This window comes from Cebus imitator, unplaced genomic scaffold (genome assembly GCF_001604975.1).
Source record: "Cebus imitator isolate Cc_AM_T3 unplaced genomic scaffold, Cebus_imitator-1.0 Scaffold10, whole genome shotgun sequence".
Taxonomy (NCBI): Eukaryota; Metazoa; Chordata; class Mammalia; order Primates; family Cebidae; genus Cebus; species Cebus imitator.
In genome coordinates, this window is record NW_016107325.1 from 10,238,589 (window position 1) to 10,253,318 (window position 14,730).

Genomic DNA, 14,730 nt, shown 5'->3' on the forward strand with positions numbered 1-14,730 from the left:
CCAGGATGCTGGCTAATTTTTTTGTATTTTTGGTAGAGATTGGGTTTCACCATGTAGGCCAGGCTGGTCTCGAACTCCTGATCTCAAGTGATCCACCCACCTTGGCCTCCCAACGTTCTGGGATTACAGGTGTGAGCCACTGCACCCAGCTGGTATCATGATATTTAAAGCACTATTAAAATTTGCTGGATCACTTTTAGAAATCTTACAAATGCCAACACATTTGTCAATAGCTCTAACAGCTGAGTAATTACAACTTAGATCTAAGGATCATCTGCTAACATTTATCTGCAAGGTGATCAAAGTGATTAAAATTTAAGATTTCTCTTTATTTTAACAACGTAAGGATGGTACTGGGATACATAAAGCCAGGGTTGCAACTATCCTTTTAAGAATTTTGGACAAAATATTTAAAAATAATCCCATATTCTATTTCTTTCTGAAATTCTTGAAGATAATAAGTTACTATGAATAAGAAATATGAACAATAGTACAGGAGACACTTGGCACTCACAGGTTCAAGGATACTCAGGGTAATAACTTACGGTAATTTGTTATTTGTCTTGGGGCATGAATTTTGAGTCCTGTCAGCCTAAATGGTCTACTCCTTAGCTAAGGAAGGAGGCTAGCAAAGTCTCTAGCATCTGTATCACAATATGTATTTGTTTTGATAACACTAACCTTTGTGAAGTAGTTGATATCATGAGAGGAAAGCTAAGCAAGGGTGTGGGTAACAGCAGTAAAAAGAAAGTAATGATTCCTAACTAGAAAGTACATGAAAGAGGGATGTGTTAAATATGTCAATGGCTTAGGTCGATGATAGAAAAAGTCCATTACATACTTGGTATAGAAACAGAAAGAAGTGATTCAAGGGACCGTTTCAATGACTTACTAATCAATAGAGGGATGATTCTATAAAAGCCAAATGTGAAGCAGTATTTTAGAGTGTTTTATTTATTTCTTTATTTATTTTGTAGCAGAATTTATTTAATAGCTTCATGCAGGACCATCACTGTATTTTCAGAATTGCTTACATTTTAAAGAATTGCTTAAAATTTTTATTTTTTCTTTCCTCAAATTTACAGAAGTGATCACTTTAGTGATATTTATAAGTGTGGTTATTAGTTAAGGGTTAGAGTAAGTGTCCAAATAAATATCATAATGTGTCTACAATGTTTAAATAAATCATTCTTGCCAGATTTTTTAAAGTTTTACTTTTATGTGTTCTGGAGACAGGATCTCACTATGTTGCCCCACTGGTCTAGATCTTCTGGTCTCAAGCAATTCTCCAGCTTTGGACTTCCAAAGAGCTGGGATTATAGGCAGGAGCCACCATGCCCTGCCTGTTTTTGCCAGATTTTAAAAATCCCTATTTTAATTGCATGAATAAGCAGAGTAGGTAAAAAATGTTAAGAAGAGAAATAAGAATTGTCAACAAAAAGGTGGGAAGAATTTGTAATCACAGTAGACACCTCTGAAAGAGCTGCAAAAGTGTTTTGACCAGTGTTGGTATGTTTGCTTAGTCTTCTGGTTGAACAATTGAAATCATAACCTTCGTGAACAAAATTGATTTCTTCCCTGAAGACACTGTAGAACCGCAAGGGAAGAAAGAAATTGTACAATCTTTTTTTTCTTTTTAAGCTGAGTTTTCAAATAATCTGGACTCTATTTTATTCACTGCTTTGTTGTGGTGCTGCTGTAGCTAGAAGCAGAATCAAATGAAAACGTTTAAAGGGACACTTTTTAATTTTTTAAATAAATTATAAACCATTTTTCTTGGAGACCCAGTCTTAGAGACCCAATAGTGAAAACATTAATATTTAGCATAAAATAGGCTTAAAATATGGTGCTGAAAGGTCATTTGAGATAAGACAACAGCTGCTTGTGCTTCATTTTTGTTTCTAGGTGCTTCAAGGTATTATTTCCATTTCACTGTGGGGATCCAATTTTTTCTTTTTTTAAATGAAATTTCGTTCTTCATTGCCCAGGCTGGAGTGCAGTGGTGCGATCTCGGCTCATTGCAACCACTACCGCCCGGGTTCAAGAGACTCTCCTGTCTCAGCCTCCCAAGTAGCTGGGATTACAGGCACCCGCCACCACTCCAGGATCTAATTCTAAAACCTAAATGTCATTCCCCAAAGTTTGATCCAAATAATGGAACTCAGCAGCAGTTAATTAATTACAATCCAATTAGGTGTTCTAAGTGTATGTGTTTTGGATGATCATCTGTTAAGTGTATTCTCTTTTGGTCGCTGATCAGTGAAACAAACCTTCTAATTGCAATAAAAAATTAGCAAAGTTACTGATTTATTAATTACCTTGTTTATATATAAAGAAAGACCAATATAGAAACAAAGAAAATACAAAAAAAAAAAAAAAAGACCAAGAGGCCTTTGTCTGGCCTGGCCACCACTGACTATCTGCACTGGTTACATATAATAAAGTTTCCACCCATCTGGGCTTATAAACTTTTACTAACAAAATGAAATTTTTTAAATAGAAAGAAATATATACTTTCTTAGTAACCAAATAATAGATATACATCATTATTTTATTATTCCAAATAATAAAAATATTCAGAGAAAATAGTGTTCACTTACAACTTGAAGTAAAGAGAGATACCCAAATCCTACATTATCAAAGTTTACTTTCACATTTTTCCATCGAGCAGTCTCATTTCTTTCTATTAGTTTTAGGCAATCAGTATGATTATTCACTTCTTCGATGTCAAACCTGTCACCAGTTGTGGTGTTAATACAGTGGTAGAATTTGCCAGCAAACAAATTTACGCCCATGATGCTGAAAATTAGCCAGAATATAAGACAAACCAGAAGCACATTCATGATGGATGGAATTGCTCCTAAAAGGGCATTCACAACCACCTAATACACAAACGGAAAAAAAGGAAAGTCAGAATTCTTATCTGTTAATAAAGAAAAGCAAAGAAACATTCCCCTAGTAATCTCTGGTCTTTCCATTTTGTTTTCTATCAAGGCTATTTATTCTAGGATATTTAAAAGCAAGTTTAAAAAAAAAAAACTTAAAATTCATTTTTTTCTTAAGCAATACGCTAATGAAAACAGCTATAGGCAATATAACTAAGAAATGAAACAAAAACGTTTTTTCAAAAAAGGGAGGGAGAAGCATTAAAAAGTTAAAGGAAAAGCAAAATCAGAGGAACTTGCTGCCAGATGAAGTCAGAATTGTGTTGTTTATCAGAAAAAAGAAAAGTTAAAAAGCCTATACAGAAGTTTAACTCATTTTAAAAAGGAATATACTGAAGAACAAAACTAAAACATTTGGACCTGAGTTGATTTGACCAATATATTTTTAAAATAACTTAAAAATTCAGATGATAAATTATAAAAATATTATTAAACACCTAATATAATTGTCTTTAATTATTCATGCACTGCTATGACTAATAATTTTTGCATAAGAAGCAAGACAATTTGCATTATGTATTTCATTAGATCATCACATCGTTTATTTCAAGCTCCAGTCATGTCAGTTGTTTTATTTACTGAGTTTAATTCAAAAAACTTACTTCAAATGAAACAGAATAGAAATCATTTCTTAGGAAAATAAGAAAAAGAGGGATGCCATACATAGTTCTTAAATCTGATGTGATCACATGAAGTTCTGTGTTCAAATATTATCAATTTTTTTTCCTATAGAAGGATATTTTCCCCCTCTTTATTTCTGGACATTTGTTCAAAATCTGAGTGTTCATATTTGGCAACAACAAAGGGATAGCTTCCTTGCTTTCTCCTCCATACTTCCCACTGGAGATGCACAGGAGTGGCTAAGAGGGAAGGTAAAAACAGACCCAAAATGCTTATAAGGGGCAGCTGCCTCAAACTTAATTGCTAAGTTTAATTCCACCCGTGCTTATATTATTCTTGTAAATCTGATACAAATGAAACAGTTGTCAAAATATCTTCTATTTGCCATTTGATACCAGTGTATTCTTAGAACAATTTTTTAAACTGCCTGTCTGAAAAAAAAAAAATACATGAGCCAATTTCTTACACTTCTGAGCCCTGTTTAAAGCCTGTAAAGAACTCTAGGCCTTCTGTGGGATATAAAACAGTGTGATAAGTGGACCAAAGAAAATAATAATACCAGTAATGACAAAGGTGGGGAAGATGAGTATGAAAAATTAATTTGGTTGAGTTGTCCAGGCAGAACCAAATGATGTGGCCTATGCAACCTACCAAGCTGACACGTGATACTTTGCCTTATCTCATCTGAGTGTCTGCATTAATACAATGGACTTCATAAACCTTCGTTTTATAATTTATTTTAAATGGATGGATAGAATTAGATTGCTTTCAGATTCGAGATTTGGAAGCTGAAATCAAGTTGCTATTTATTTTCCTTACTTTCTGAATATTTTGTCCCCTATCCAGATTACAATGCTGTTTCTACTGTGAATACACAGAGCACTAATTAAAATGTGTATTTTGCCTTCAACACCCAATTTAGAGTATGAGCAGAAGACTGATTATACTTATTTCTTTACTTTCTTTTCACATTAATCTGTAAGTCTCACATTTTTTCTTCAAAACAGTTCTCAGCTTTGTCACCTCTTTTCCATTCTCACAGTCACCACTTAGAACTGTCCTCTGTTATTTTATACCTGCACTATCATCAGTCTCCTAACCTTCTCCTTCATTTAATATATGTAAGATGAATTAATCTTCCCCAAGTCCCACTTGAAAGTTATTTATTGGCTTCCCAGTAATTATCAAATATTTTTTTTACCTTGATATTAACATCACTCCACAATCTTTATTTCCAATTTTAACTTCCCTGGTCACCTATGCCACTTCAATTAATATAATGATCATATGCTAACATAATTGCCAGATAATTGAGATGCCATTTCCTTTGAAATTCCTTGTCTAAGATCTCCTCTTCTGAAATACTCTCCCCTTTCAAAGGCTTTAGTTCAAATAGCACTTCTTTCATGGAGCCTAACTTAGCTGCTGCCCGCCCGCCCCCCCCACCCCCGCACCCCCCCACCCCGTTTAGCCTCCTACATAAAGAGGAATGTTTTCCCCTCTGAATTCAAGAATCAGAATTCTATTCCAGTACTGAACTGAACTGTACAAATAATTCAGTGTTGTGTTCTCATTTGGCATATGAGAAAAATGAAGTTAAAACAAGTTAACTTCAGAAAGTAGCCTAGAAGTAGCCTCTAGTGCTCTTTCCAGTCTACGTGGAAGAATTGCTCCCACTTATCTGGTACCCATATTACTCTGTACTAGAGTTAAGTGTAATCCTGTAATCCTGACAGATTGTAAGATTTTCTAAAAATTTAACATGCAAACATGTATTCGTGAATTTTGCAGGTCCTTGAGTGTCTTGAATATAGGAATATACCAGAGAACTGTGAATATAGGGAAAATATAATGGTTGACAAAACGAATGGATTAATGAAGTAAAGATTAGCTTTGTATTTTTTGATCAAAACATACTTTTAAAATGTATTTCTGAATATGGGATGAGAATAATTAAGGAACTGAACACAAGGAAAAGTCTGTGCTTAGGTAATATGTTTGAGAGCATTACTTTGAAACTGGGGATTCATTTAGAGTTAAAAGGAACTCTGGAATTTATAATACAAGCATGTACTCTGCAGCAGTGCAGTTCAAGATATGATTCGCAAAGTTGGCATATATTTGGCTCAGAGAAAAGTTTTACTTATTTTTTTGTGAACATGAAAGAATTTTATCTTAGAAAATATTTGGCATAGTATTGGGGAATGTACTATACAAAGCTATAGTCATATTTAAGATGTATTAAATTAGACAGTGAAAGATCATAGAAAAGACTGTCTTCCCAAGAGTTCCAAGCCGTTCCTTGGTACAGCAGAGAAGGAGGTGTATTAACTTTTTTCAGTCACAATAAAACTCCAATACTTGGCTCCCATGGGAGGAAGAAAGTAGGCAAAATTAGTCTGAAGAAATTGGAAAGAGCAAATTGAAGTTTCAGGCTATGTGAAAGAAGACGTCTGAGAAAGGAACTATCATGATGAATTAATACTGTACTAGAGGTTGTTTATTCTCAGAAGCTTTTATCAAAACATACATCATCAAATAAAATTTCTCTACTCTAGCACAACCAGTTATATTTCTGGTTCATTACCTGCATTTTAAAAATTAAGTCTATGTTAAATGAAGGATTGATAGTTAAATATGCAAATTAACATTAGACATTTTCATACATGCAGAAGTGTCTTTTTATCCGAATTGTTTTTGAACTTGAAATCAACACTATCCATGAATTCTCGCGCTTCTCGAATAGAAATAAAGACAATATATGTGAATAAAAATAAAAAGTAGGCAAAGTAGGAATTATTAATTTTTTCGTATGAAGAAGAAGAGAATCTTTTTTTAAAAATCTAAAAAAAAAACTGTGTTGTGGATTTAAATTAAAACAATTATTTTTGTAAGCTATGATATATCAATGATCCAAACAAAAATTCTGACTTTTTCTCTCTCACAAAAATAAAAACTCTTCTTCTTGTATATTACACTGTAAGAATAAATAAAATGTAGAGTTATGTTTATGTATGTTTTCACTGTGATATCTTTTAGAATCCTAGAAAGTTAGTTGGGAGTTACTTATTCTAAGAAGTGAGTTTATGGATTAAATTTTATCTTAAATACTCATTATATTTTTGTTTTATTTATGGATGTGCATTCTGCATAATTCAAATAAGTGGATTCTTATATACTAATTTTTTGTTTACAACACAAATCACATGTGCTTATTCAACTATTTCTTAATATATTTTTGCCTTGTTATATTTTGAAAATAACCCCATATAAACTTACACAATAAAAAATGAAAATGGTCACAATCAATACCAGTCTTATGAAACCTGAAATATTGCACCCTAGTATCTGCTCATACATATCAACAATCTAGCTGGTAATTTTCAGGACCCAGACCAATGTACCAAATGGCAGGGAGTGTATGCCTCAAACAGTATCATGAGCTTTACAAGTTACATTTTTTTTTTTTTTCACATAATCATTCTACACCAGGATCCCCCGCCCTCACCAATCAAGTAATCTCCCCATAAATGGATAACTCCATATACACATAACTAAATCATATTCATTGAAACTTAATAAAGATATCAAGCATTGGGGTTAAAATCCACAGAGGGTAAATTCATAAAGGTATTTTTTCAAATGAAATTTAAGACAACTGAAAAAAGGGGATTAGGATGTAAATACTGCATTTCCCTACTGTGGTGCAATAGTACCCTTCCCAATCCCTCCCTCACCCCACTACACATAAGTCACAGTGCAAGGATTAAAGGTAGCAAAAGGGGTAATACAGTACCCATAATAAAGGGCTCAGGGGAGGAACCAGCGCTCCACCCCATCCAAGTTGGAGCAAGATTATCCTATACAAAATAAAAATATATAGTTTGTTATTAGTTAGAAATCTGATATGACAGAACATTTGGTGTTAATTTTTGTTTATGATGCTCTCCGTTTCCCTATCAAGACTTGAGTTCTTTTGAAAAAGAAGATATTTAAGATTTCCTAGGTTAGGAAATTAAAAATACAAATTTAAATACAAATTTTATTTTACCCTAGATATTAAAGACATCAATTCACTCAGTTTAATTTTACAAGTTGAAAAATTTGGACTGGAAATTTGAAATACAATAAATGTTTAAAAGCTGTCAGCCAGAAATGTGCATAAAACATGCAAAACACAAAGTGCAACGTGATGATAATTTATTTGTTATTTTCTAACTTCTTATCAAGCATTGTACAACATGCTTTATTCAGTGATGTTGCATAAAAGCACATGCTTCGAAAAGGTAACGGAATAACAAAAATAAAACGAGGGCCTGAGTTACGCTTTGACACAGCTATTGCGATTTTATGCTGCTAGGGCAAAAAATTAAATGAGAGTTTCTGAGTATATTCAAATCTCACTTCCCAATCATAATCAGCATTCTTATATCCAATCTCACCATCATTCATGATTATATTTTTACAAAGGAAAAAAATCCAAACACTAGAAATATAAAAAATAGAATCAATAATAAGGTTATTTTGACTCTACAATGCCAAACAGGTGTTGAAGAGATCAGCTATTTTAGTGCTGTGTACGCTGTCATTATGAGGAATACAGCCATATTCATAAATATGATCATTTAAATTATTAGTTTTATCACTATCAGCATTTAGAAGGATTTTATGTCTAAAACTCTAGGTTTCAAAAACTAACCCTTTTAATATGAAAACCATTATTGATTAATAAATATAGTTATTTCTGTGAAAATTAAAACTATATCCACATGAGCAACTTTTTTAGGGAAATGAAGTGTAACGTATGAAAATATCTGACCACTTGACTAACGGATTTAATAAACTTTCAAATGGTCAAATGTAAAAGGTTTATGCTATTTTCAAATGTTTAGCATTGTTCAGATTTCACAAGCCGTATAAAATATATTATTTTGATTCAGGCAACATGTTTTCAAGTAGAATATACAGAAATGATTTTTTTTTTCTCCAGAACTGAAACTGCCAGTCTGAAACAAAACAAAGTGACATTTAATTGGAAAACATACTTGATTTTTACATACCCCAGAGAGAATCTCTGAGAACATTTTGGTGAAAATGTGAGGCTCTCTGTGAGAAATAAAAGAGGACTATGTGTACTACATTGTACTAAGATGTTTATAATGAGGAAAAAGTTTTCATATATGTTAGGGAAATCTTACGTTCCTCCAAAGTGACATTTATAAGACTTGAGAAGAGAATATAAGGCTGTAAACAATCAACAAGGTGCAAATGGAAGTCTGCAATACAGCTCAGTTTCTGTAAATGTAACTAAACCTTAGGAAGCAAAAGAGCAATGTTTTTCCATTGGAATCACAAAATTCACTGCTTTGTTTTGATAACACATTTTTTGCCCTTTTTAAAAAGCAGAACTAATTTTTTATATTTTACATCTATATATTAATGCTTCATGCTTTAAAAAAAGCATGGAAAATAACAAGTTATTAAGGGCACATTTTCTAATCTGTTATGAATGATGGAAACTGATTATTGTTTCTTTAAAAGGGGTGCAATAAAATTTTGTGTGACTGACAAGAAGTAAATTAAGGTTAATTTGTGAATTAGCTATGGTAATGAGTCAAAATTATATTTTCTGTTCATTACAAGTGTTTTACTTTACCGTCATACAAATGGTGTGGATTTGTATGTAATCTTTAAGTTAGTATTACTAGTTTTATAAATTAAGATGAATGTAATTATGAATTAAGACTGTATTAAAACAAAAAGTTTAAAATTCAGTCAGTACTTAATATATAGCCTTCTAACATTGAATATATTCAAATAATGCAAACTTTGGCATTATACAGACAAAAATTTTGACAACTCCTTTCATTTCTTTTTACACCCATACTTAGGCACCTGTGTGATTCACATTATTTTCAGGAAAGCTTGTTAAGTACAGTATATCATCACAAAGAATAAGTACCTGATATAGAATTTACTTTAGGTTATTATTATATCATTACACATAGTACCTTAATAATGCATCTGCCTTTTTTGTACATAGATTTGTAAGGAAACTCCCAAGATGGATTAGGAAATAAAGTCATTTAAATAAGCACAGCAGATAAATGATATTATATCATTTCAAGAGAGGCCTAGTTCTCTTGCATATCACCTAGAAGTAAATATGCAACAGATAAAACGATAAAGTAGCAGTTTTGCAAGAATTTGCCATTCCTTTTGCATGCATAGGTTTTCGGTTTTCTAAATTTAATTTAGCTTAATTTTGGCTATATGCAATACTTCAGGTTCTTTCATTTTTCTTACCCTCATCCCTTCAAATCTAGATAAGGCTCTTAGAGGTCTCAGAGCTCTTAGTGTTCTGAGAGATTTGATGGCTCCAAGTTCTGAGTAACCCAAGGCATTTGCTGTTAAACTGACCAATGAAACCTGCACACACAAAAATAATGACAATTAATAAATCGAATCATCATTCAATGAGTAGTTGCTATATAATACAAAAAGTATAATTTTTGCTTATAATTATTCAGAAGATAAATCTTCAGTTATTTTTAGTAAACCTTTAAAAAAATTAAAGAAATATTTTCAGTTTGATGCAAAGGATATAATTATTAGGACATTAATCAAAAGCTAGTTGAAAAAATTCCTTAAATATCATATACTTTATCAATTGAATAATTAGAGAAACAAAGTAAAAATTAGTAAAATAAAAGAAGAAATCAAGGTGGAAAAAATCATTGGTAATTCTTCCTTTATTAGTTTGCTGTTGAATAAGCCTTTTCTTATAGCTACTTATAAAATACAAAAACTGCTATTGTACTAAAAAAAGCAAGACGTTTCTACCATGCATCAGTATATTCAACAAATCATAATGGGTATTCTCAGAAATTAATTAACAACATCAGTTTTAAGGGTGATTTTTTTGTCTTGTTAATACCTTGCGTTTTCATTTGTTTAAAGTTTATTTTTATGTAAGTAACTTAAAAAGGAATTCTCATCATAAAACTTCCTCAAAATTTTTTATACTAATTTATGGCTTTTGCCATGATACCTGGCCCCAAGGGCCAATCAATGAATATTTACTAAATACACAGCAATAAATTTACTTCATTTGTATTCATTTGTATGTAATATACATGACTAAAGGAAAAATCTTATGTATCTAATTCTCTAAATAAAAAACTTACCAAGACTTTGTATTCAAGAAAGATTACAATTTATTTGGTTGGAAAGAGGCTAGTATTGGACAATTCCACATATACTAGACATTAGTTTTGTAAACTTTTCTTTTTTAAAATGTATTAAGTTGTATTATATTTAATATACCTTTTACATTACTTGAGATATGCTGTAATTAGTCTTTTTATAGAGTGCTACATTGATCTTCATTAAATAATTAAAATAGAACGCTGAAATTAAAGGTATTATTGTTATACATGACAAAATTCTGTATACAATTATTTTCCTAAAATGTTTCAAAAATGACATTTAAAAACTTCCACCAAAAAGCTGATGTGTATAGAAAAAAAGCAAACCTCAGGAAGTTTTAATGGGTTAAATTACATTTAAATTATAGTGCAAAAAATTCTGAAATTAAAGTATAATGTAACTTCTAATGCTGGAAACCCAGTATTAGAAACTTTCTCCATTTTAGATATGATAAAGCAAAAATGCTTCGAGATTTCTCTCAGTTGGCTCACTTCACGGTGATGTTAAGTTTTTCAAATAGCCTTAGCTTTGCCTTTGTTCAGGATCAAGGAGATATAATGCATGCATGATTCTTAGCTCAAGAAACACTTTCCACAAGAAACCCTCATAGTCTTGCTGGGTTAATATCTTTTTGGGGTAAAACTACTCAATGTGAAGTTAGGATAGGTTGGCTATAGCTTTCTAAAGCTGAAATTTTGCCATGTTGATAATAGAAAACATGATGCTTAACTTGAACACATCTTGAAGTCAGTCACTTGTTTTCAGTAAACACAGTATTAATTACTGGGCACACAAATTCTATAAAGGGCTGTTTGGTATATTCTAGGCTTCCCATAAATCTAGTTTACGTTCTAGGAAAACTTCCACTGCTGCATAAAGTGGTCTTGTCTGCCCCTACACTCTGTATACTTCACTCCCTATAATGAAGTCATAATCCATGTAATCTGCTATTTAAATCTACTCTTTAAAAAAGTTTGAGTAGATCAAACAAAATTTTTTTAAATGAGTGTAGCACCCGCCAGCATCACTGTTTTTTTTGAGTACCTTTAATATTATACAAATAATATCATCCTTTCACAGAGTCAGAGGCCAGGAAACTAACTCAGTGGCACAAAGTCAACAAGTGATGGTCCTGGGATACAAACCTGAATCTGTCTGACTCACCACATAAGGTATTTAAGCAATCTGCCTTTTAAGTTCCCTACTTCACCATTTTCCCTACAAATAACTGATGTGTTGATTTTTTAGTTTTTAGCTTTCTAAGATAACTAGAGAACTACCATAGATTCCATCCCCCAATGCTATTTTAAATCAGAATTAAATTAGCCCGTGTCTTCCAGAAGACATAGTCTGTCAACATAACATAGTGGTTTGAGACTCACTATTTTAGAATTTGAATATAAATAAGACAAGCTACCTTGAACAGTGACAAAAATATGAATGATACCTACATCAACAATTAAGAAGTCCAGCCAACACCAGGCATTGGTGAAATATGTTTGATAGCCGTATGCCACCCATTTTAGAAGCATTTCCAGAATGAAAATGTAAGTGAAAACCTTGTCAGCATACTCCAACATTGTCTTAATTGTTTTTCGTTGATCAATATATATATCTTCAAATGCCTATAAAGAAAAGCTACATATTATTAGCTTTCAAAAATGATTATACTGTATAAGCTATTTTAAAAATCTAATCATATATGCATATGACATTTCATTGAAATAGGAGGGCAGAGAAACAGTAGTTACTGCTACTTTTTTTTTTTCCTCTCAAAGGTCTTTTATTTATTTAATCAGAGGAAAGACTATTGGTAGAAGAAAAAGAAAAGTATGATTCCAGTGAATTAATCTGACTTAGGAAATAGTTCTTGGTGTCATATCCTGATGTGACCATCCCAACTTGAAGTTATATATTCCTTTTATTTTATTTAGTTTGCTTCTATTGGCTTTTTCTTCCACTAGAAAGAAAAGGAGGTTGAAGAAACAATGAAGGCTTACATTTTCATAAAGCAGAAATTATGATTGATTTTCACAGTCTCCAATTTTACCAAATAGTTGGGTTCACCTGCTTCTTTTTGTTTTTCTTTTAATTTTTTTAATAGTTCATGTTTCTCAACAGAATACAGTGTGACAATGATGAAATGAAATTACTTTTCCTCTAGATTCGAATATATATTCTTCTCTTAGGAACCTCTTGATGTTTCACTTCTAAGTATGCATTCCTTTCAATGATGCAAAACTTTCTTATCTAAAGTAGCGTGTTAAAAATATTTATTTCTTCAGGAAAATTACAGGTAAATGTATGTCTCTGTTAGAATTATAAACTGAAGTTAAACAAACTTGTAAGTAACACAGTTTCATTTCAATCAGGCAAACTCTGTTTCTCTCTCTCTCTCTTTCTCTTTATCTTATAGCTTAAGTATTTCCTTTGTGTTAGGGTTTCCCTAAAATGCTCTGAGTATATTTATAATTTTATAAATAATTTTCATATAAAAATAAATTGATTGAGATGAAGTGAACACCTTCTTATAAAGATAAACCCATTCTTAAATGAATCGCTTAGGCATGCTGCCCAATATTTATTTTTACCAACTTTCATTGTTTCCTGAGTAGCACAAAAATAGAGAGCACACAATTGGAAAAAGCAGACTAGCGGTCCCTGAGGACTTATTACTGTCTATCAAGAGACAATAATAATAAATACCATTTAGAAACAAAATTCATCAGAACTCAGAGAATATATATATTCCCATCCCAGGGCATCCATTAACTATTTTCTTATTAAACAATGAGTAATTGAATATTCACATCCTTTGGTGTTAATGAATAAGCTGAAGGGCTACACTTTCTGGGCTATTTAATAATAAGCAAAAATTAATGATTAGCTTATTTACATACATAATGAAAGTAAATCCAGACATATTAAGTTATAGAATAAGTCTATAGTCTAAAAGTTATAAGGTAACTTTTAGATAATAAAAATGCACTGGATACTAAGACAATGAAACAGGATTAATAAATCAGCAGTATTAGAATGTTCTAAAAATTAGTGCTGTAGCATCTTTTCTTGATATTCACTTACCAGAGCACCACTACTAAGGAGAATCATGAAAACAATGAAGGTCTCAAACCAGTTGTGTTCAACTATTCGGAAACACGTCCTTCTCAGATTCCACCATTGTTTTCCTCTCCCTTCTTCTACATTGATTTGACAACACTTGAATCTTTGTACACAGCCTGTAAAAATAGTGTTCAAATAAAAGTAGATAAAATAACCTCTGCTTCCATAATATCCTTTAGCAATGTCCTTGGCTGGTCTTTTTATTACTATGGTCACCTCTGTCTTGCTAGGATAGCTCTCTAAGCCTAGAGTAGTAAGAGCACACTCATTAGCTGTGTGAAGTTGTGGAAATCATTCAGCCTCTTTAAATGGTTCCCTAGCTGACAGTATTTGCTTTGTCTGCCTCACAGTGTTATTGTCCAAGAAAAACTTTGTAAATTACAAATAAATGTGAAGTAGCTTTGCCTTGTACCACATCATCTTGTGTACTCTGCTGAAGTCACTCTAGAAAAGAACTTTAAATTGGAAGTTAATAACAATAAGCAGAAAAAATCCCTTTTATAAAAGATGTAGAGTAATAATGTAGATCTCTTCCAACAATACTGCATTTGTTACTGTTTAGGATTTTTTGTGATGTGCCTAGAAGGGCTTACGTAATTTGCAAAATTAATTTAGTCCACTAAAATGTGGTTGTTATTTGTATGGTTTGGCTTTGATTTGTCATTTCCTGCCTCACACATTACTTTCACTTAATCTAACATCAGAATTAAATCAACAGGTACTTCTGAGTACCACTAAAAGCACAAAGGCACTTAGGCACACACACACAAAAAGGTACAGAACATGTACCTTAATCCCAAGAACCTTAACAAAAAATACTGGTTTCAAAAAA

General features: G+C 31.9%; 1 protein-coding gene across 4 annotated transcripts in view; it reads right to left on the minus strand.

Moving 5' to 3' along the window:
• LOC108317712 (sodium channel protein type 1 subunit alpha) overlaps positions 1-14,730 on the minus strand; it is a 144,683-nt gene that overhangs the window by 11,004 nt on the left and 118,949 nt on the right. For all 4 annotated transcript variants that reach the window (XM_017548370.2, XM_037745791.1, XM_017548385.2 and 1 more), the window contains exons 19-22: positions 13,860-14,014; positions 12,227-12,400; positions 9,873-9,995; positions 2,601-2,882 (exon numbers count right to left, since the gene is read on the minus strand). In XM_017548370.2, the coding sequence (XP_017403859.1) occupies positions 2,601-2,882; positions 9,873-9,995; positions 12,227-12,400; positions 13,860-14,014 (734 nt within the window). The remainder of the gene's footprint in view (positions 1-2,600; positions 2,883-9,872; positions 9,996-12,226; positions 12,401-13,859; positions 14,015-14,730) is intronic.